Here is a 24,478-nt window from a genome sequence, read left to right on the forward strand (position 1 = left end):
AGGATAAAACAATAATAAGTCATTCATATTCATTTTTTTCCAATCGTTTTCCGATTCTACACTGTTTTTGTCTTGATCTCAGCCTGTATATGTGTTTTCGTGAAGGACTTTGTTCACCTTTTGTTGTTTTAAATGTATTATATAAATAAACTGACTTCAATTGATTTCACTAATAGAGACCAAATGAAAATATAACAGATTTGAGATAAACAATCAGAGAAGCCAAATCCTTCGAGGCTGGATGGTGGATCAGTGAAAGAAGGCAGAGCTGAGGTGACATCACAAAGCTACAGTATTCTCAGATTTTCTAAATATGTGTATTTCTTTGTTTACTTTGATACTTTCCATTATTTATATAGAACATAAACCTTTAATTTAATTTTAATTTAATTTAATTTATAAATTAATTCTAAGACGTATCATTTTCTACAATATGGGGACATTTATTGGGTAATGTGAGTTTTTTGGGTTACTTGGCATCATCATGAATGAAATGCCAAGCAATAACTGAAAGTAGTTTAAACACTAAGGAGTTAATGAAAAATGTGTTTTATCAAATGAGTCATCATCCCTATTTAAACCAGATTAAATTCAGAGAGATGGAAAATGTGTCATTTAAATGTTCTCCTTTTATTATCTCTGGTTTTATTCTTTAATTTGTGCCATAGTTATCCCACAAGAGTAGAGTGGCTGAATAGAAAATGTCCGGAAACCTCTCCAAATAGCTAATTTACAACTGAGCCAAAATCATCAGAGGGTGAATGAATTTGAATAAATTTTATTTATAGCGTTTATTCCTTACAAATCATTGGGGAGAATCACATAATATTTGCATATATGAGTCAGAATAGTATATGTGCAGGTTTGAAAAAAATATATTTATGCAATTTGCCATCTGTATTTTAATACAGAGCTTCACACACGTGGGGTAAAAACCGGGGTGTGAGCTGCAGTGAGTGCTGGAGGGTGGTGAGTGTAGTCTCACTCTTTGACTGAAGGGCTGGCTGACCCCTGTGGGCTCGACATACCTGATGCTGTTCCACTGCCTGTCTGCTGACCTTGACATGTCTGTGGCAACGCAGCCGCCGCTTCACCAGGGAGAGACAGTGGAGATGACATTGGGGAGTTAAGTCAGAAGGAAGGGAGGATAACGGAGGGTGGGGGAGAGGAAGAGTCAGATAAGGAGAGAGAGAGAGAGAGAGAGAGAGAGAGAGAGAGAGACGGGAAAGAAGAGGAGGCAAGACGAACATGGATTAGAGAAAAGGGAAGAGGGATAGAGAATGCAGAAGGAGGGAAGAACGAAGGTCAAACTGCAGGAGAGGGGAGAAATGATACGTTCTCTCTGCTTCTGCAGTCAGGCTTGATACTAACTGAGAAATAGTTCAAACCAGAAACTCACTTGTTCACTCAATTTCAATTATGTGGCGTGCAGACCTGAGGGCGTGTGACCTTGCGTACGTAAGCTCGAGCCGGGATAATCGGTGCAAAGCGTCATCAAAGAGGGAGGAGCCCCGCGGTGACATTGCATTTCCTTCTCCACACGTGTCTGAGAGTCGTCGACGCGCTTTCACGACTCAAAGGTGCAGTGACTCTGCAGGTGCTAACGTGATGTCATTGGTCTGCTGATCATTGGGTCACAGGTGACAGAGGAGCACACGCTGTTTGATCAGCTCTCTGATTGGCTGAGGAGCTGACATCATCAAGGCCTCGTCACTGACTCACAGCTCATTGGCTTCAAGGTGCTCAAAAAACGTCAGTTAATATTCACGATGAGGGTATTTTTATCCGAGTTCCTGTGTGGCTGTCAGCTTTGATTGAAGATGTAAGATGTTTTAGACTTATAGACCCAGAGAGAGTCGAGTCGGAGAGACACACGCTCTATTTTTGTCACAACAGCTACAGAACTCTTTTAGTTTCTTTCTTTTGAAGCACAGTGTTTTTTTCAGGAGAGAAATCATGTAAAATCTGCTCTAAAACACCTGCTCAGGCTGAGATTCTTCAATCATGACAGCTTTCAAGGCTGCAGGCTAAATGCTCCATGTTAACATCAGAGATGTGTTTACAAACATGGACGACATTAGTGATTTCCACCTGATGGTTTGCTGCAATTTAGGTCAATCAATCCCGCCTCATCCATATTAGTGGATGGGGCATGGAAAAGTCATACATGTTAAATACTTTATTCTCTAAGATGGTTTCTTTAATATCAGGTAGTTCTAATCAAGCTGATGTTGACATTGTTCCTGTGAGTTAGGTTTGAATTAGTTATTTGATGTGATGATCATGATTGACAGCTGTGCAGACTCTGGCCAAGATGGCGGCGTTCATCTCTGGGATATTTTGGCTTCATTTCTAGATAGTGGGAGGAAGTGGGGACATGTAAGTTAACATGCTGATCTTAAGCAGGTATAATGTTTGTAATGTCTCCTTCTTGGTGTAACATGAAAGCTAACATGGACTAATTAGCACTGAACAAAAGTATATCATGGCGTTTCTTGGAATAGTTGAAACCACAAATGTCCGCTTCCTAGTGACACTAGTGCGAAAGGTCGGGGATCATCAGGATACATCCTTTAGGGACCATGAATCACGACATCCTGATATTTGTTGAAATATTTCTCACAGATTAGCATATTCATCCTCAGAGCCACAACATTTGAACGACTGAAAGATGTGCATTTTAAAAATGTGTCAGGAAAAAAACGTAATCATGAAGTTGTTGTTTTTTCCTGTATGTTTGTCCTCTGTATGTAAATATCTACCGAATACAAAAAAGACTCAGTGAATGAGACCCTCCATTCTTCTGTGGTAGGTGTGATGCACGTGGGCGCCCCCACAGCCCCGGAAGTCACCCTGCGCCTCAACCTGACGGTGAAGGCCAGCAGCTGTGTGGAGCCTGGCAGCAGCTTCAGTGACCCTCAGTGCTCGGGGAAAGGCCAATGTATCACACAGCCCTCTGAGGTGAGAACTCCAGGAAGTGAAATCCTCAAAAGTTTCCTCTTATTAAGAAAGCATTTGAATGTAAATGTGAATGAAGCTGAGAGATACACTGGAGGAAAACAGTGTGATGTGTGTTATACTTGAATAGAAAATCAGTAGGATCAGTTAATACAAGTTTGTTTGTTGAGGTCATCAAAATAGAAACTGGTGCATTTTCACATAATTAGTGATTAAATGATATTCATCTTTCTTCTTGCTCTTTGTTCACACCTGGTCTCAGCTACCACACACCTTGTAACCATAGTGCAACTGCAAAATAAGCTAAACAAAGTTTCCATATAATTCTCACATTATACTTCAACATTAAAGCTGCAGCGGCATCATTACGTTCGGTGATGCATCATTATTCACAAAGAGCAGAAAAAAACTTTCCTCGGGTTTCACTTAACTGCAGAGACCAGGTGCCAGGAAGAACAACTAACAGCAGTTTAATTAGATATGTTTACTTACATTGGGGGAATTCTAATCAGAATTTGTTGCTGTTGGTCAATAATGAGCATGAGTTTGCTCATGAATAATTTGATTCGTTGTTGTGACATGTGAAATGTGTGTGTTTGTGTTTTGCAGAGCACTTTCTTCTGTGAGTGTGAGGATGGCTACACTGGAATCTTCTGTGAGGAGTTTGACGCCTGCCTCCACCGGCCGTGTCACAACAACGGCACCTGCACTGACGTGAGACAGGGAGGGCAAGGCCGCAACTTCACATGCAGCTGCACTTCAGGTGTGTGTGTGTGTGTCCGTCCATGTGTACTTTATGCCAGTTCTAAGTGTTGAGATCTACAGCTACACATGTTTTGAAGCCCAACGGAGATTCTGAGCCTGACTGTGTGTTCTCTGATGGTTTGATTAGAGCTGTGCAGAAACCCATATAATTTCTACAAAAGTACAAAAGTGTGTATTAAACCTTTGCTCTTGTCAGATTTATTTTAGCAAGCCTCTAGCCTATAGTCTCTGATATGAAGGTAAATGTCAGAGGTGGCATCTGAAGGCCCGCCATGTCCCTACTGGGAACTGTGCTAACAAGCCCTGTGTGAGTGGCAAATGAGAAAAACGAAAAAAAAGTTTAAACAGACCAAAGATAAAATCATTGTCTGATTTAGTTTCACGGGGTGGCTCAAATCAGTGCATTTTTGTATTTTCATTATTAATTGAAAAAAAACATAACACAAGAAAACACTATTGCAGTTTTAAATGTTTGTACACTGTGAACCAAATGATAGTAAAGAAAAAACTATTCCATAATGTTATTGTTCTATAGATTAGTGTTTTATTATAAGATACGATAAGATAAGATAAGATAAGATAAGATAAGTAGAAAGAAATATAAGAAGAAATATAAAATGGTAACATCAATAAACGTATTAAATACAATATATACACATGCACATATAAAAATTGAGATAATATACACATAAAAACAGAAAGTATATAATGTGAACAATATATATGTACATTTGTTTGCATATGCTCTGTGTTGCAAGGTTAAAATCTGTCATTTACTCACCTGCCATGTATAAGATAACATCTGTATTGTGTATTTAGGAGCAGGTGTTATTAGCCTGTCAACCAACAGGAAGATGCAGCTTAAACAAATGAAGTATGTTGAGATGTGAGTGTGTTGCTCAGGTTATGAAGGGGAGCGCTGCCAGTTGCTGGTCGACCACTGCCTCTCTCATCCCTGCAAAAATGGAGCCACTTGTTTCAGCAGCCTGGCGGGGCCCAGGTGCTACTGTCCCGAAGGTAGGAGCCCCATTACAGCATGTTTGTGTGTTTGTGTGTTTGTGTGTGTGCGTGTGTGTGTGTGTTTGATTGTGTTTGAGATGCAAATTAGTGAAGCTGGCAGTAATACTGACAGAGGTACTGACTGCAAATTATGTCAGTTTTTTCAATATTTGTTACATTCTGATGCAAATTTATATTCATCATTTAAAAAGGCTGTGTGCGTGTGTGTGTGTGTGTGTGTGTGTGTGTATGTGTGTTAAACAGTATCTGTGCCATCGAGATGCTTAATTTAAACCTTCCTCTTCTATTCTAATTAGTCTTCATAGCCTCACTGACCTGCATCGGCCTCTCTGGGGAAATATGTGACTGCAAAACTTCTGCAGAAAAGCATTTCTCTCATTTGCGATGAACACACACAATGTGCCAATGTAAACAGTTGCGTACAGACTGCTTGTGTGCATACACACATGCAGAACACAGGGGGGAAAGGAGAAGGTAACAATGGACCTCGTCACACCATCACCAGATGGTAATGCTCGCACAGGTCTGTTCATTCTTATTGTGCAGGAGGTCTCAGTCATACTGGAACTCCTGGCTGTATTGTTAATCTACGGCTGCCAAACCCCCCCTCATTAAAAAAACGTGGTCACTAAAGCTGAAAATATTTCACAAACCAACTTCTGTTTGTTTACTTTCATAAAATGAGGGAATCAGCTCTGTCAGCGGGGGACAGAGCCGTGCCAGCGACCCTTAATTAGTGTGAGGAGATTTTGTTGAGAGGGCGCCTTCAGAAATCTCATGGGTTTATTAGATAATGCTCCGTCTGAGCTGAACTTGGACTTTTGGAGAAATTACCAATCTGTGTGTTTATTTACAGAAGGCAGCAGGTTAAAGCAGTCTGTGACACTAAAGTGGATCAGATCTTTCAATTTATTTAATTGCCGGAGCATTTGAACAGAATACAGCCATAGTTAATGCTGCTCTGAACAATTGGCCGATAATATACATGTTTATATGTACACAAGCCATGTTTTATGGAATGATTCAATATGACTGAATATAAGGAAATATGAACTGTATATAATGGACGACATGTTGGCTCCTCAAAAGTGAAGGCAGGGATATTTACATAGATCCAAGTTGTTTTTCAAATTTTTTAAATGATCAATAACTAGAGTTGAGTTCACTGATCCAATCAGAGCAGGCAGTTAATATTAGACCCCGCCTCCACAGCAGCAGCATCGGGGGGGAACCTGAAATTGTGAAGTACCTATCCTCTACTTCCCCCTGGATCTACCCCCTGATCCGGATCCACGCCAAAATGTATTGGATTCTTCCCTGACCTTCTAAATAACTAACAACCTTAATGAAAACATAACCTCCTTGGAGGAGACAACAACTAATTTGATGATGAAGCAATTCAAAGTTTGATCATTGACCTTAAGTGTCCATCAGGTATCTATTTATATTATTTATATACAGTAAATTATGTCAGCGAACACCTTAGGACATGTGGCCTTAAGTTAGGGCACAGTGGTAGTTGTGTTGCACTGTTGCCTCAGCAGAGGAAAGTTCTGAGTTTGAACTTGACGACCGACCAGGAACTGTCTGTGTGGAGTTTGCATGTTCCCCCCTTGTCTCTGTGGGTTTCCTCCTGTCTACTCCAGCTTCCTCCCACAGTCCAAAGACATGCAAGTTTGGTTAATTTGAGACTCTCAATTGCTGGTAGGTGTGAATGGTTTCTTGTCTCTATGTGTCAGCCCTGCAATACGCTGGCAACCTGTGCGGGGTGCACCCCCCCCTCCCCACCCCACCCCCTCTCGTTAAATATCAGCTGAAATTGGCTGTCCTTTGACTCTGAAAGGATAAGTGGTTTTTATATAATGAATGAATGGATATTCAAAAGTTAATCATTATAATTTGGGGTTGTCATCTTTTCTAGTGTCTTAATCTCACACTCTCAGCACATACACACACATTAACACACACTAACAGAGGATACAGTGTGAGTGTCAGTACTGTGACTGTCTCCAGTCAGAAGTGGCAGGTCGGGGGAGTGAGCAAGCCGGCTAAATTTAAACTGTTAACTCTTTTTTATTTTTTTTTATTATTGCCGAAAGCAAGAATGAACAGAATCCTGTATGTCAGCATTGGACAGGTCTCATGTCACAATGTGTTTCTATGTGTGTGTGTGTGTGTGTGTGTGTGTGTGTGTGTGTGTGTGTGTGTGTGTGTGTGTATCTTTAGGTAGAGAGATAGATGTACAAGCAAATAAGCTGAAAAAAGAGAAAGAGACGTGGATGTGCCCACAGATCTGCTTACACACAGAAAACATTTTAAATACAGAGGAAAACAGGGGATTAAACCGTGACAGAACAAATACAAACCATCAAATTGAATGCATGCATCGGTTGGTGGGGGGGGATGGGGGTCGTCATCTTTGTGTGTTTGAAAGCGTATAAGAGAGAACGGGAAGACGAGTTGAGGGAGTATGGAGGGAGGCAGAGGAGCGGAGAAAAGAGAGGCTGAAGCAGAACAAAGGAGAGGATAGGAGAGAGGAAGAAGAAGAAGAAGAGAAGAGAAAGCTTTGGAGACTGCAGCAGATCGCTCCTGTCTCTCTGCTGCTGAATGATAAACGTTCTCACGCCGTGAAATAAACTCCTGCAGATCAATGGCTGCTTGAGAGGGATCTCTTCATTAGCTCAATGGAGGGTGCAGTCAGCTCAGGGATTTACTACGACTGTTACTGCATATCAGAGGAGACACACACACACACACACACACACACACACACACGCACACTATCTCACAGGGAAGCAAGTGCACGTAACGCAGCGGCAGTCTCTCTCCTCAAGCTGCAACACAATGGCAGTCCTCATGGGAGGTGAAGACAGAGGAACAGAGGAGGTGAAGAAAAGAGGTTATTTTTAGAAGGGGAAGGAATAGGTGAATGTAGCGGAGGCTCACATAGATAGTGAAGAAGAAATCAGTGGCTTCACCACACAGCGTCACTCACACGGGGACATGGAGTGCACATGCATTGTTCCAGAGAAAACACTTCACCAGAGACACTGGTGCAACACAATAACATTTCTCGCAACAGCAAAAATGATATCTCTGCAGAGATGCTTTTGCTCTGTTTTTCTTTCGCTCTCGCAATGAAGAGGAAAAGATAAAAGAAAGAACATTAACTCTGAGGCGGTAGGAGATGACAGAATCAAACCACTTCCTGACTCTTTAGTTATGAGTAAAAATGTATTTCGGTTTTTAAACAATAACAGCCACAATGGGCAACTGTGGAAAAACAGAGAGGAACTTAAGAAAGACAGCAAAAAAGGAATATAAATATACACAAAACACACCATATAAAAAAACATTAGAATAAAACAGTGAGGAAAAAAAGTCCACCTATCCATCCTATACAGCTTCTCCTCTTGAGGGTTGCGAGGTGAGCTGGAACTAATCCCAGCTGACATTGGGTGAGAGGTGTGGCACACCATTAACAGGTCACCAGTGTATCACAGGACGTCTGATGTATTACTTTAAACATGCAGGTAAATCACATACAAACAGGCTGTTCCCTGATTTTGAGGTTTCAAGGGCTTTTAATGTGACTTAGGTATTTGTGCCATTTCAAACTATCCACCTGACTATCAATCCTCAAAGTTAAAGCTTTTCATCGGCTGCTATCACCACCACTGTCTTCCACATCTTTAATCATTTCTATAACTGCTTCGACAATCAGGGGAAGGAGTGTGTTTGCTTTCAAATCTCACCACATATTGTGGAGACGTCTCTTGTGTGCAGCTAAACCAACCAGAGATTCTCTCTGATTCTCTGTGAGCTTATTTGCATTAAGACGTGATCTTAGTGGGCTGAGGGGTGGGTGCAATTCCCTGCCACAATGGATGTCACATAGGAATCACACACCACATGATCTGAGTTAACCATAAACCACTGACCGTCCTCAATGTGAACCAACATGTTGCCTGTAGGTTCATTTGTTGACAAAACTGAAGAAGAGTTTCATCTGACGTTAGTTTGCAATATTGATTTTGAGGTGAGCGACAACGGATGTTAACAATGAAACGAGCGGAGTTAGTTACCGCGGTAAAGTGAGTCATCGTTTCTGAAAACCTGGACAAGTCAGTCGCTGCTTAAATTACGATGCTTGTTTATTTGAGTGCTTGGAGCATCCAAAAGGAGAAAACAGTAAAGCACCAGTACTGTAACATAACAAAAGCTTGGTCACCCTTTACTACAAAATGAGACCTGTGATTTAGTGGTTTAGAGGGGAAGGACCTGGTCATAAATCTGAATGGTATTTGAGTGCAGGGCCAGTTAAGTTTTATAAAATTAGCAATAATCTGTACATTTATCTGATGGTCTATCTTACTCCTCTTGCAGGTTACCAGGGCGCTACATGTGAGCAGAAGGTTGATCCATGCGCCTCCGGCCCCTGTCACAATAACGGGACGTGCTACGCCCAGGGCCCCGGCCCCCTTGGGTTCGGCTGCAGCTGCACAGCAGGCTTCACCGGCCCAACGTGCGCCCAGCTGGTGGACTTCTGCGCCCTGAACCCCTGCGCCCACGGTGTCTGCCGCAGCACAGGCAACAGCTACAGGTGTCTGTGTGTCCCAGGTGAGCTGCACTTTCATGTCATCACTGATTTTGACTGTGGGTGTTGTCGACTTCTTGCTGCACTGTGAGCGTCAGTTCAATTAAGCCAAAGTCAGATAGAGGTCAGATAAAAAATTATCTCAAGCTTCACCTGACTAATGTAGAAAGTTTCCGGAAAAGCTGAGTAAGTTAAGTTTGAGTTGCAGTTAAGTTGCAGTAAATGTTCATAGTCAAGAATGAATTGAACAAACATAATCAGAACGACTGAGCTCTTATGCCTGTGATATACTTGCCGTCATCTATGTGCACGCACAGGGGCGGTTCTGGCTAATTGGAGGCCCTGGGCAAAGAACAATTTTGAGGCCCCCCCCCCCCAAAAAAAAGGGTTAGGGTTAGGGTTAACCCTAACCCATCTATTTTGACTATGTGTGTGTGTATGTGTGTGAGAGAGAGAGAGACAAAGAGAAAGAGAGAGAAAGTGATTAAATAAGTGTGTGTGAAATGGAGACTTGTGTGTGTGAGTGTGTGTTAGAAAGGGAGACATGTGAGTGAGTGAGTTAGTGTTTGTGTCATACTAACCCAGGGGTAGTCAACCTTTAGTATCGAAAGAGCAATTTTGCCCCCTCTTCCCCCAAATTAAATCTGCCTGGAGCCAAACAAATATTTGATAACACAGGTTATAAAGTTATATATATAGTTATACAATATATATAAAAACTATAGTTTGTTGCATTTATCAAATTATAGAACGACAATAAAAAAACAGTTTAACTGCTATTTTAACCTGTTACAAAAAAGGAAAACACCAAACTCTTATGAAGAGGAGAACATAATACATGTGTAGGCCTACTTTGAATTAAATGAAACACAGAACTCTGCTTTTTTTGCTCATCTCCAGCTTGGTACTTTTCAGCAGATGCTGTGTGCTCACTCTGGAAATGTCTTCCAACATGACATTTCTTATTGTTTGCTAATTCCTCGCCACATATCAAGCATACAGGTGTATGACAATGTATGGTGAATTGTCATACACCTGCATCGTTGCATCGTTGGCAGTGAAAGCAAATGAATCTGTCCACGCAGAATTAAACTCTCTATTTACCTCATCTTCCATCCAGTCTGCATCTGAGAGCTCTGGGCTGTCCTTGCCTTTCTTTTCACAAAACTCTTGAATCTCTGCTCTCAGGTCCCATACTGTTTTAAGCACTTTGTCCAGACTGAGCCATCTGACAGCTGTGTGGGAGCCTATGTCCCCATGTTCAGTCTCATGCTCCTCCAAAAGTGCAACAAACTGTCTGTGATTCAGCTCCTGCCCTGATAAAGTTAACTAATTTAGTTACAACATCAGTAACATGATTCATTTTTGGCACTGACTTACACAACACCTCCTGATGTATAATACACAGGGTTCATACACATTTTTAACCCATGGATTTCCATGACTTTTCCATGACTTTCAATATCTTTAAACCAACTTTCCATGACCAAACATTTTGTGAGATCTCACTGTATACATGCAAAAGAGACTAAATTTAGTATTTAAGCTAACAATGAGAATTTCAAAGGATACAGTAAACCTTGAATTACACAAATGAGTGAGACAATAGTTTGATTGACGTCTGTTGTAACACATGGCATGTACTTTTCCATTTGTAGCCAAGCATGGTTAAATCTACACTTCCCTGGCATAGTGCATTATCTCACCTGCTTCCCCACCGAACATTTCAATTAGTATGAGATAGTATGCCTGCTTATAATTTGAGCGTATTTCTTTTAAAAGCATTTGAATTAATTAAAACTCAGCGTAAATGAACGACATGAAAATATGAATATAACAAATCTCCATGACTTCTCCAAAACTTTTGGGATTTTTTTCAAGCACTTTTCCAGGACTGGAAAATAAACATTTAACAATTCCATGACTTTTCCAGGTTTTTCATGACCGATGTCCTCGATCCTTCTCGTTACGGTCCGTCCGTAAGAGTCTCTCTGTGCTTTGTCTCGTAATGGCGGTTCAAATTGTAATCCTTAAAAACAGCGATCTTTTCTCCACAAACTAAGCACACGGCTTTCCCTTTGACTTCAGTAAATAAATACTTAGCAGTCCATGTCTGTTAAAAACTCTATCTTTCTTCTCTTAACGTGGGCTGACATGTTTGCGGGCTAACAGCTAACTCACATCTCTTCTTAACTCCGTTCGCCAATACATCATCCGCTCGCGGCATTCAGGATGTACGTCAGGTAAATGTTAAAAAAGGCACCTTCAAAATAAAAGAAATGTTGTTGTATTCTCTGCATGATGTTCACTTATTAACGTCTGATTCCTAATATTCCGTTGACCTCACGCGGGCCGGTCACAGACAGCCAAAGGGCCGGATGCGGCCCGGGGGCCGTACAATGCCCAGGTCTGCTGCACAGTGTTGTGCGGGCGAGTGTCTGCGTGTGTGTCCCCAGACATCACACACACACACAGGCCCCGGGGCTCCGCCCTCTCACATTCGCTCAGAGACACAGAGTGAGATCAGAGCTCGTTCCTGTTAAGCAGCCGGTCAGTGACAAACAAGACACAGTGTTCAAAAACCAAGTTGAAAAGAAAGTACGATGAAGCCTGTCTTGCTATTGGGTTCATATTGAATGAAGGAGACATGAGGAGTGATTTATTTGAAAAATAAAGAAAAAAATCATAAATAAGACGAGGCCCCCTGGTGGCCGAGGCCCTGGGCAACTGCCTGACTTGCCCAATGGGACGCGCCGCGCCTGTGCACGCACGATGCCTGCTCCGTGTATCCTGTTTCTGTTTGTTGCTTATGTTGTGCACGTCCTCAGAAATTCCACATTTTGTATGCAAGAGGCAATATGAGGCAATACATGAAGGTCGGGCAGTAGCGAGTCCTTGGCGGGTTTGGTGGGCCGGTTATCAGCGTCAGAAATAGCAGAGCCACATTGGTAGAACGAGATAAATAAAGCCGTTTCCATAATGTGTCAGAAATACCACCTACAAATTACTTTTTGTCTTGATGTTAACACTAGCCAAATGTTGATGCTCTCGAGTGTTGCCATCTTTGTTTATGTTATGTTATCTTGGTTTAGTGGCAAATGTTTTTGGACAAATGTACAACTATTACATTAAGCAGTCGCTGGCAATGCAATTCTCGGGTCACAGGCGCTCTTATAGCAATGCTCAGAATATTACAAGCAAAAAAAAATATTGAATAAAATAATATAAAATAGAATGTCAAAATTTTTAAATAGAAAATAAAATATATATATCTCAATATATATATACACCTGAAGAAAAGAAAACAGTAGTTCAATTATATGCAATAGTGCAAATATGCTAAGGTGCTGGTTTAGTGGAGTTATTCCACCAACACGGGTGATACCAGCCTAAGTATGTGAATGATAATGTGCACGATGCATCCAGCTACCTACGCTTACATTTGATTAAGAAAATCCTGGGCCTTAGACTTCTAACAAGAAACACTCATTACAAGCTGTGGCTTTAAGATCAGTACTCCTGGACCCTCTGGGCTGTGCTCGCTCATTCTGAAATCCTTCTGTTGCAATTATAAACCTGCTGAATGTTCACATTGTCTCTATCACCACAATAAATCAGATTTTACAATGTGCACCTAGGTGAGTGATAAAAAGGAAAGTAACTTGTAGCACTGACCCAGGCTCTGAGTACCAGTAAATAGAGTCGGACTGATGAGTTATTTTTAGAGCGTGATGATTGGAGCCCTGGTGCTGATGCTCCTATGATGGAATCAATTGAGTGGAATGATGACTTATCATTATCCATCGTCTCGCAATTATCTTGCTGGGACGCTGATAGATGACTCTCCCTGTGGCCCAAATAACTGATTCGACCTTCCGCCTGTCCCGGTCCCTCACTTTATACCATCTGTCAGTCAAATGTAGCAAGTACCAGTCTCGATCAATGCATCTGTTTCCTTCATGGCTACTGCTTCACGACATGGTAATGCAGATGGTGAAGACAACAACTCCCATGATCCCAAACTAGGTCTTTTGTTTTGATAGAGAGACTCCTTGTGGCCAAAGTGACATATTGTGCATTTAACATTGAAATTATTGGTTGTTCTGGTATTTTTATTGTACCTTCAGAGTTTAATCTCTACATTGACATTTTCTTTATATCCAAACCTCGAAAAATATTTGGACTTACAAGATTTTTTGCTTAACGGAATAATCCTTCCTCCAGACTTCACATTCTTCGTGTTTATTCAGACGCTTTCACTAAGAACAGCTGTTCACTGTTTTCTAATTATTCAGATATATGACATTTTATTCTCACCTCATCCTCGCTCTCATTTTGTTTGTCTATTTTGCATTACTTTCATTTTTTTTCATGCCTGTCCTTTTGTCCTTCCTTGTCTTTATCTTCCTGCCATTTGCCTCACCTCATTTCCCTCTCTCTCTCTCTCTCATCTTCTGCTGTCTGGTTCCCGTTGTGAGGCTTTGTGTGTGTGTGTTTGTGTGTGTGTGTGTGTGTGTGTGTGTGTGTGTGTGTGTGTGTGTGTGTGTGTGTGTGTGTTTGCACATGTGTGTGTATGCGTGGCTCTGTGTTTATGACGATGTTCATTGGGCAGATGCTGCCATCCAATCCAATGTCTCTACTCAGACAGCCCTGTCTAATGGGATCGGTGAAATTGGTACTTCGTAATTAGCATCGCAGACATTACGGCGAACACACACATTCACACAGTGTTGTGGTGCAACGGTGACCTTTTCTCCACCTCATCAGGATGCCAGCCGGTGTCTGAGGTACGAGTGAATGTGTTTGTGTGTGTGCATCCTGGGTGTGAACATTTGCATCTGGTGTGTGTTTGTGACCACAGGACCACAATAGTTTGTGCGCCTGTCTTGCCTTGTGTAGGTGTGAGGACGACGGTGTGTATGGGTTGTGTAAATGCCCGCTGGTTGTCTGACAGGAAAAGCCGCCGGGGAGCTGATATGTAGAAGGATCCGTCCTCCACTTTGCTGTAATCCAGCTCACATGAGAGGCTGCCAGGACGCAGAATGCAGTCTTGGAAAGGCACTTGACATTTCTCTGGCATTTCACAGAGTGGACCCCAGAGGCTCCAACCGGGCTCCTAATAAATTCCCCCCACTCCCTCTCCTTCCTCAAACACACATCAGCTGTGGCCCGGGGAGGCTTTGTTGAAACTTTGTGAGTGCTGGGACCCAGCTGAGACAGTCAGTCAGGTAAAGAGGGAGCTAATGAAAACATGTTGTCTTACTAGCCATGGGCGGACTCGAGAGACATCGGCCCCCTGCTGGTCTTGGGTCCCTCAGTTGTAGATGGTGGAACATTTCTGACTGGAATGTTAGATCAATGCATTGACAAACTTTACAGCTATGTGTCAGAATGATTACTAATGATTGAAATTGAAATTGAAATTGACCGCATAAGTAGCTACAAACTGTAGGAGTGCAAATAAAATACATGCACTCAGCTTTGCCATATCTTCTTTTCAACACACTTTGTTCTTTGAGGTAGAACAGAAGAGGCACGCTCGTCTGCTCCTCCTGCACTGACCATGTTTCCAGACGATGCAGGCGTATTCTGCTTCAGTACACAGCTGCCATCCCATGGAAAACACAGAGCACTGCATGTCATTTGACCTCATGTCCAATGCCATCGAAACTCAGGACAGGTCCTCTTTAACTTATGGCTGTTAAAGTTTAATCAGAATATCCAAAGATCGAGACGTGTGTCGGACTTTCAGCTTCTGTGTTGTTTTGTGCATTTAAGTCAGATTTTTTTTTCAGTGGCTCATGACTCACATGCATCAAAAATGAATGTGGGAGCTGATATCATATTTATATCACATTTAATTCAGATCACATTCAAGGGAAATAATAGATTAGGAACATGTAACTCATTCAGGTTAATGCATGACCAAGAGGCTGCAGATAAAAAACTCTTGACACCATCATAGACAAATGTGATGGTTGCACTGCAATGTCACTGCAGTGCGAACTGTGAAATAGAGGAAAAGAGCTGGTTAAAGAATGATGTAATTTGTAATAAATTCTGATTTCCTGAGTAGGTGGTGGCTGTGTAGTACAATGATCTTTTAATCAGTTATAACCACATTCACCCAGTCTATTGCTGCTGCTGCTGCATGTAATAGTGGATTTGAACAACGTGCTACTGTACACATGTGTTTACTGTATAGCACATGCATAACTAAATGGATTTTCTCAGAATCAGATCTCTGTCTCTAACTGAACTAAACTACATTGTATTTGCAGGTTTATCGTGCACTGTTCATCCTCAGATGAATTTCTTAAATCCATCAGAATCAATGGAACCAACTGCTAATCACAGCTAATAAGACACAAACATTCAGCCCAACCTTTCCCTGATCAATAAATGTTGATTCTCTGATGGTTTGCACCGACAATGCAGTAGAATCACATGCTGCGTGATGTGAGATCATTATTAATATTGATTCTGTTCTGTGTCTGCATTAGGCTACCATGGCTTGTACTGTGAGGAGGAGTACAATGAGTGTCTGTCGGCCCCCTGCCAGAACTACGCCACCTGCAAGGACCTCATCAACGCCTACGAGTGTGTCTGCACACCACAGTTTGAAGGTATGTGTGGGTGTGAATGAATGTGTGTGATTATTCTTAGTTTTAGACACGTTCCAGCTTCACAGTATTTGTGTGTGTGTGTGTGTGTGTGCACTTGGGTACCAATCCAACAGTGGACCTGGTATTCAATACACATTCACTAACAAGGGACATTTTGAAGGTCATACTTTAAATTATACTAAATTCACGGCTAAGACCCTGATTTGTTACAAACTGAAGAAAGAATTACTTCAACAATCAAATGGACTTTATCATCTCGACCTGATTTCTTGAGTCTTATATAAAAGTTGTAGCTACAAGTGTGTGTGTGTCAATGTCTGTACTCAGCACTGCCCCTGCAGGCTAAAGCAGGGATTCTAATGACTCACTTGGATTCTCACGCCTTTTAACACTCCATAATCAGTCGTACTATGGAGGGACTAATGCAAGATGGACATTGTGAAGAAAACTAGCCTGTTGAAACATAATTCATGGTTTTTGTGACAAAATATGTGTGTACAGGTAGACACTGTGAAATCTACCAGGATCCATGTCTGAATGTGCGTTGCCAGAACGGAGGCCGATGTGAGAGCACGGGACTCAACGCCTCCTGTGCCTGCCCTCCTGGATACCTGGGTAAGCTCAGCCACTTAATTACTCAGCCTGACAACCAATAGATCAGCTGCCTGTTGTTGATTTTCCAAAAAGGATTCAATAAATAGAAAAACTAGAAAGATCAGAGTTGAGCATCTGATTCCACAAATATTTATTTGGCAAAATAATAGCGCCCCATTACCATTCTGCAATTTGTCACAATTCTTGCACGCGTTGTAACTGAACTCAACCCTTCCTGTCCCCTCAGGGGAGGAATGCGAGGTCGACGTCAACGACTGCGAGAGCAACCCTTGTCACCATGGAGGCACCTGCACTGACCAATCAAATGGCTTCACCTGTCACTGTCCACCTGGGTGGGTGGGGCCCAACTGCGAGATCCGTGAGTCATCCTGTCAGAAATGATCCACCCAGCTATTGATCTAAACTGAGACCTGTGGAAAGCTGGATGTTTGTGTGTGTGTGTGTGTGTGTGTGTTCAGACCTGCAGTGGAAGCCAGCACACACTGAGGACACTCTGACCAACATGCCACGACACTCCCTCTACATCATCATCGGGGCGCTGTGCGTGGCCTTCGTCCTCATGCTGATCATCCTCATCGTGGGCATCTGCCGCATCAGCCGCATCGAGTACCAGGGCTCGTCTCGCCACGCCTACCAGGAGTTCTACAACTGCCGCAGCATCGACAGCGAGTTCAGCAACGCCATCGCCTCCATCCGCCACGCCAGGTCAGTCACAGGACTTGTATACAAACCTTAAGTGTTGTCACGGAACAGTGGTGGCACACTTTGGGTATAAATGTCTGGTGTTGTTTGGTGTTATTTATGTATTCTCATTGTGTAAAAATTGGTACATTATAATAATGTGAATTCATGATTACTTGTCTTTCACTCGGATGGTACTCTCAAAGGTCAGTTTGTTAGTCGACAGCACAGTCTGAACCACGGACTGTTTATAAAGATGATGCATCTGCACTGCCTCCCACTGAAATGAAGCCAAAGTGTCCCAGATAGGAACGCTGTCAACTTGCACATTTGGAGCCGGTGTTTTTGGAGCTGTCCTGCCGATACACGCGCTTGACCATCACGTTTGACTGATTAAAAACCAAACCTATCCAAAAAAGTCACACTTGGAAATACATCAGTGTGATTTTTAACTACTTAAAATATCAGAAACCATCTTTGAGAAAACTCTATTTGATTTGTAACTCCAACCACTAACATGGAGAGGCAGTATTTATGACAGATACAGCAGCCAGCCTATATGTGGCTATCGAGATGATTAGGCTTCACTTTTGGGGAGCTGTCATGTCGTCCATCTGTGTATTTGGTCTGTGGTTTAACTTTGAGGTCTGTGTAACAAGGTGGTGTGTCTACCGATAGCACGTAGAATGTAGTATCCAGTGGTATTTAAGCAGACATTCAGGATATCTTGTCCTCTGTTGCATACATTTTTACTTTATTTTATAATAATCTGACTTTACCGATTCACTAATATTGCAAAAATCGTATCTGATGCACTGTTGGTGTCGATGCTTTCTCATTAGATTCGGTAAGAAGGCCCGGCCTGCCATGTACGATGCCACCCCCATCGCCTACGAAGACTACAGTCCTGATGACAAGCCGTTGGTTACCCTCATCAAGACGAAGGATTTGTAAAACACAACCACATACGACTGCACACACACACACACAAACACACACACACACACATGCATAATGGAAGTCAGTATAAAGTATTTAACTATTTCTTATGGAAAGAAACAACTAAATTAAATTGAATGTAAAAAAAACACCAAAAAAAACATACTCTGTAGTTTAAAAAAAAAAAGAAATCTGGAATTTGATACGTCTATTTTCCTGTCACAGTCCACAATAAGGCTTTATTGTAGCATAAGAGCATTCTTTACATTATAAGTTATTGATGACGGGCGCCACGACATCTAACCTCTGTGTGTGGGTGGAGCCAGAAACACAGGGGCCCACATTTCTTAGCGTTAAACTGCGACAGCTCTGACAACAGTTCTTACAGGTGTTGTAGAAATAGGTGCACTGCTCACGGGTGCATAAACTGTATCTTTTTTCTATATCTACAATAAACTTCTGCTGTAGGTTGCCTTACTTCGTGCATGGTTAGATTTGATGTTCTCTGCATTATTTCAAAATCTTTTGTACTTGATTGTTTGTTGTTATGTTTTTTTTTTTTTTCATTGCATTGTATTTTTCTCTTTCGAGATTGTGCCAAATATTTCATTTGTTGTCAGTAGATCAAATACATCTATAAAATGCTATAGGCACTGAATTTTCCTTATTTTTAATACACACAGTATTGTCCTGTTATTTACATGCAAGTGTACGAATAGTAAAGAAAGTGGGTTTACTGGAGTATTGTGACCCTGCCAATATCACTGTATGTACTTCAGTGATATTTAGGATAATAGGTAGTGTAGGTATATTTCTCAGTGCACAGACACATAGTGGGTTTTACTCAGTCCACCTGTTGATCCCAAATGTACAAATTCACCTCTAGTATTGACAGTGTTGAATAGTTTCTGGATGACAGTTTCTCTGTTGGAGTGGAGGAAGGGGAGGAGGAAGAGGAGGAAGAAGGATGATATCTACTCCAGAATATTTGTGCTTCTGTGTTCTACCAATGGAAAACTCTGTGCAGCTGTGTTGTTTCCCCCCCAAGGTCAAGAGATGTTTTACCGATATGTTCAGCTGATCCTCTAATATTTTCTTTCTCTCATTTTAAACACAGCAACCACATGATTACCTATTATCTATGTTGAATGATATAAACAATAAAGAATCAAGTGAACTTAGACTACAGTAACTCTCCCGGTGTCTTGTGTGGATTCTGGTGAAAACTCTATTGTTTCTTGTCATCGACAACGACATCAAGTTGTGGTACCTGCTTTTTCTAAGTGAGGCTAAAATTGCATTTGTACGAATGTAGAAGTATCAATCAATAAATCAACCAAAGCTGCAGGCAAGATTTGTATTATTATTATATTTATTGGGAAAATGAGGGTTTAAATACAGTGCATTCAATATTTCCAACCTACAACAACATCAACATTTGATTAGGGAATCAAAATTAGACCCTGTTCTGGTTGCTCATCCACAAGTACTGTACAGGCACATGTCATTCTCATCTCAGGTAATACTTCCACCCACATAAACTGTACATACTCATCACACAAGCAAGATCCTAACCTAACAAACTGTCACTCCACTTTTTAGCATGCACAAGGGTGTTGAGAGTTTTCAATGGAAGTTTTGGTATGATAGAGAGAAATGTGATTTTAATTATTATAATTTTTATTTGGGGGGGGGGGGCTATTTTGCCTTTATTGTGGGTAAGACATTCAACAAAGGACCAGCTCAGAATTGATCCTGCAGCTGCTACAGGAAGGCTTCATCCTCTGTGTATGATAATTCATACGTCCGGATAGTTTGTTGCATTAAAATGTGAAACAAAAATATCTTAATATTGTCTAAACACTGGAAAGTGTAGAATACATTTGAAAAATAATAACTGTCTTTATGGTTTAATTTAGATTTACCATGTGTTGTTTTCAACTCTGGTGTGTTGTTTTCAACTCTGGTCCAATACTCAGCCCCAATAATTAAAACACATAGCATCAACTTAAACTGATAAGTATGGAGATAATGTCAGAAAATGTTTCTTTTTCTTTTTTATTGTATAGTTTCTTTTCTTTTATTGTTATTTTTATTTATATTAAATAATAATAATTTGATTTATTGGGCTAACTGTGACATGTAAATTACGTTGCAGCTGCATGACGTTAACTGTGTAGTAGTCAACTATTAATCAGGATTACGTTTTGGGCTGAACTTAGAAAAAACAATAATAATAAAAAAGCTAATTCTCAAGAGTGTCTTCTTATTGTGCAAAGTTCCAAGGTCATAGCCACCAGACTGAAGCGTCAGCCGTGGGAAAGACAGTTGATGGAATGTGAAGACCCTCAGTGACCTCAGGCTTTATCCAGATGTTCCCCATGCAAACATCTCTAAATACAGAGCGCTGAGTCATGTTGCTCAACACACCTACATACGTACATGTGCACACACACATACACACACACACACATTGCAGGTACAGCAAACATTACTAATGGGTCTCAACTTTGCTTATTGTTGTCTTTGGTGGTCTTTGCCACGTGCCCTGCAGGGTCAGACTCTTTCAAAGCCTGCACCCTCATCCACGGAGCAGTTGTGTGGTGCTTTTCTATTTGTCAGAAACAGGGTTAGGACATGAACAAAATGTTGGCAGCAATAAGAATAATTCATTCAACAGTTTCCACAAAATAATGGATGGCCCTTGAGTATATTCACAGACCCAACTGGGAAGATAACAAGGTCACTGCGAACCGAGCACGGCTCAAAACGATGTGAGCAACTGAATGTTTTTGTTACAACTTGTTTTTGAAGATCTTGTGGGCATGACTGTGGCAGCTCTCCACCGCTGCCTTTGAGAGACTTGGGAATTATGTGAACGAAACATTCGAACTAATCACGGTTTTATTGCCACCAGTCACACCGGTGCTGCCTGCCATGTCATTTAAGTCACGATTTGTGTGATCATTTCCATTTTCACTGCACTGTGCTGGCAACACGGGTCTGCATGACTAATATTCGGAGGAGTTTGAGAGCTCTTTAAAATGCAATATATAATAATAAGGGTGGCATTTGGGTTCCATCTGAGAAATCATTCATTTTCATTAATTTAATATGAAAATTGCATATGTGTGTGTGTTTTAATCACAACTCATCAGTAGCTTTAACTCGCTGCATCTTGCATGTTTAAAGCCAGAGTCTGCTCAGGTGGCAAATGAGGATGGAGCCGCTTTAGCTCGACCAATTGTGAGTCTGTCTCAGCTGTCAATCATGTCTTCATATAGCATCAAATTTACAACCATACTTGAACATGTTAACGTAGGTCAGTATGATAGGAACTTCCTGAAAATTACAGAAACCAAATTTGAGGAAAATGGATTTGACATGAATCATCCACTAAAATGGAGGAGGAGGCATGGTGTAGGACTTGTAGGGGAGCCGTCCACCAGGGGAGTTTTGGCTTTGGCAACATTTTTGAAAGAGCAGTCATGTCATCCATCTTTATATCCTGTTAAAGAAGCTAAAACCAGAGTCCAGGCCCATTCTATGAGGTCAGTTTTGGAAGAGGGATGTACCTGTCTGTGCAAGAGGAGGAGCTATGGAGGGGAGGTTGTATTCGGTGTTGGCATAACCAGCTGAATCCCTTTGTTTTAGTTTATTTCAGTCTATTGGGTAAATTTACACTGGTGGAAAATATCTCCTTTAAACTGCTTTGTTTGTGTACTTAAGTGGATTTGTTAGTATTTGAGGGCAATTATTCTTTTGAAATTTTATTTTGCAATATCGAAGGTCGCCTTCCTGACATGACAGAATGTATCAACATTGTAATTATTACTTTTTGACGTGTTCAGCTACAAGCAACATATATTGCACATCTGTGTGTCCTCACATGCAGCTCTCACTAAGGTTTCTTCAGTTTTATTTGTCTGCTAAAAGGATTTTTTTTTTAAGGAGGGGGGGTAGTTTTCCCCCACTCTTGTTTAACTCTATGAGGCAGGTTGTGATTTGTGAATATGGGCCATAAATATTAAAATTTATTGACTAACTAATTAGGTAAAGCATGTGAGTGCAGTTTTGCCACATCTGCCAGTGTCAGCGTCATGTGTGGATGCGATGCGAGCTGAATTCCACCTCAGGCTCAGGCCAAACCTGGCACTGCCGGCTGGACTTTCCCACAGCACGTGAACGCAGCATTTGGTTCACCGTCACACAACAGCACGGGGAGCCGGCAGCGCCACCTGCCGGTAAACCCTTTGACTGCAGCCAGGCGGAGCAAACACATCGTTGATTGTCGAGCAGTCCGGAGACTGGACGACACAGAGTGGAGCCGTGGAAGCGAGCAGATGTGAGCCGGAGGACTGGAGGAGAACACGTTGCAGTACAGACGGAGAAACCGCGATCCTGCGAATATGTGGCAACCAGCGACGGACCGATTGCAGGTAAGAAACGTGTGAGTGTTTGCGCGCGCGCGCGTGTGTGTGTGTTCGTCTGTGTGTGAGAGACGTGTATTGTCGACAGGGCAGCAGCGCTGAGCTCAGTCCACACTCACACACTGTGCACGGCTCCAGCCTGGAGACACCTCAGTGTGTGAGCAGCCTCTGTTTCTCGCTCGTCTTTCTTCTGGGATCTGTCGCTGTGTCCTCGGCGCCTCAGAACGATCTGCTCCTCCCGCTGCATTTTAACGCACCTTTTCACGTTACGCAAGCACCGTGGGCGCCGTGCAACAATGTGCACCCCCGCTTCGTCGCCGCGACCTATACGCCGCTGGAGGTTTTCTCCAAATGTCCAGTAGATCCAGATGTGCAGTTTGTGTGTTTGTGGCCCACAGGCGTTTTCCCCATCCAACACTGGACCTTCCCACCAACCTGAGTGCAACTGGAGGCCTCCTCCTCTTCCTCCTCTTCCGTTGTCACTCTTTACTTCTTCCTCACGTTGTCACATCAGGATGATCTCCCTCCATTAACCTTGCATGGAATCACATTTTTCAGTAACCTGTCAAGAAATGGAAACACACACACACACACACACACACACCATCGTTAATGACACGTAGTTTGATATCCAGGGGCAAGCCGCGCAACGAGCCTGGCTTCACGTCTCCTGCACGCGTAATGCTCTCCAGATGTTCGGCATCTGGACTGCCTGCCAAGTGAACTTGCACAATCCCCCCCCCCCCCCCCCTCCTGCCCAGGCGTCAAGAAGATGGAATCACAAAGTATTATTAAAACCGAGAGAGGGAGTCCCGGTGTGTCCTCCAGTGTGATGTTAGGGGCCGATGTAAATTACCTCTTAAACACACACTTAAACACACACACACACACACACACACACACACACACACACACACACACACACATATACCAACACCCTCAACCAGTATGCTCCTTTATAAATTGGCCTATAACTGGTGATGACCAACAGCCATGCTTTATTTTTCTCCTAGCAACTTCCAGAGCTATCACTCTAGTAACGCAAGGTTCTAGAACTTGTAAACAAGCTTCTATTGGTTATTCTGTTTGTTGAGTGCTGTTCTGTGGTTTTTGGATAGGGTTAGGGTTTGGTTTAGATCATGGGTCTGCCTCGTCCGTCATCTGGCCAGTTCAAATGGGGAGTCGAAGACAATGGACAGATAACTCACTCAACACAGTTAACATGTATCTCACTATTCCCCTGGCTTGTTATTTATCGATAAATCTGCATAAAACAGCTACATGAACAGCCATGTGGTGCAAAGGTTGAAGTAATCCGAGGTAAAGATTTTTTATTCACATTAATGGATGATACTTTTCAGAAAGTCTTATATATGTAGGTTCGTTTAGAGGTTTAAATCCGTGCAGAACAGAACAGAAACTCACAGCTGCTTCAAACGTATTTGGAAAGTCTGTCCAAATAGGTTCACTAGTTATCCTGTATTCCTTCACTGGACATTGGTGATATTGTTGCAGTATTCAGGTAACTTGCACACATTACTGCTCCATAAGAGTGAAAGGTGTTCAAGGAGTAGGTGCACATATTGGTGTATTCAGTCTAATATCTGGGATCCTATCTGACTAAAAGCCATCACCAGTTAATGTCCAGTCCTGTTTATGAATCCCTCAAACCTTTTAAAACTTCATGTTAGCAACTGTAAACTTGCCAAACCTTGAATATCATGTGCTAGCACTACACTGATTTCTCGAGACAAGATGGGGAGCTTCCAAATTAGCATATATTCGCTCTATGAGATTGAAAAGAATAGATTTTTTGTTTGTTATATATGTTTAACTTGGAGGAGTCC

General features: G+C 42.0%; 2 protein-coding genes across 2 annotated transcripts in view; both read left to right on the top strand.

Annotated features, from left to right (window-relative positions):
* dner (delta/notch-like EGF repeat containing) overlaps positions 1-18,216 on the top strand; it is a 53,691-nt gene extending 35,475 nt beyond the window's left edge. The window contains exons 6-14 of the mRNA XM_053422105.1: positions 2,813-2,961; positions 3,568-3,721; positions 4,627-4,740; positions 9,130-9,363; positions 15,844-15,966; positions 16,468-16,581; positions 16,808-16,939; positions 17,040-17,286; positions 18,105-18,216. Coding sequence (XP_053278080.1) covers positions 2,813-2,961; positions 3,568-3,721; positions 4,627-4,740; positions 9,130-9,363; positions 15,844-15,966; positions 16,468-16,581; positions 16,808-16,939; positions 17,040-17,286; positions 18,105-18,216 — 1,379 coding nt within the window. The remainder of the gene's footprint in view (positions 1-2,812; positions 2,962-3,567; positions 3,722-4,626; positions 4,741-9,129; positions 9,364-15,843; positions 15,967-16,467; positions 16,582-16,807; positions 16,940-17,039; positions 17,287-18,104) is intronic.
* A 4,248-nt stretch (positions 18,217-22,464) lies between these two features.
* pid1 (phosphotyrosine interaction domain containing 1) overlaps positions 22,465-24,478 on the top strand; it is a 29,056-nt gene continuing 27,042 nt past the window's right edge. Inside the window, exon 1 of the mRNA XM_053423334.1 lies at positions 22,465-22,640. Coding sequence (XP_053279309.1) covers positions 22,611-22,640 — 30 coding nt within the window. The 5' untranslated portion in view covers positions 22,465-22,610. The remainder of the gene's footprint in view (positions 22,641-24,478) is intronic.

The sequence above is a fragment of the Pleuronectes platessa genome, chromosome 5 (genome assembly GCF_947347685.1).
Source record: "Pleuronectes platessa chromosome 5, fPlePla1.1, whole genome shotgun sequence".
Taxonomy (NCBI): domain Eukaryota; kingdom Metazoa; phylum Chordata; class Actinopteri; order Pleuronectiformes; family Pleuronectidae; genus Pleuronectes; species Pleuronectes platessa.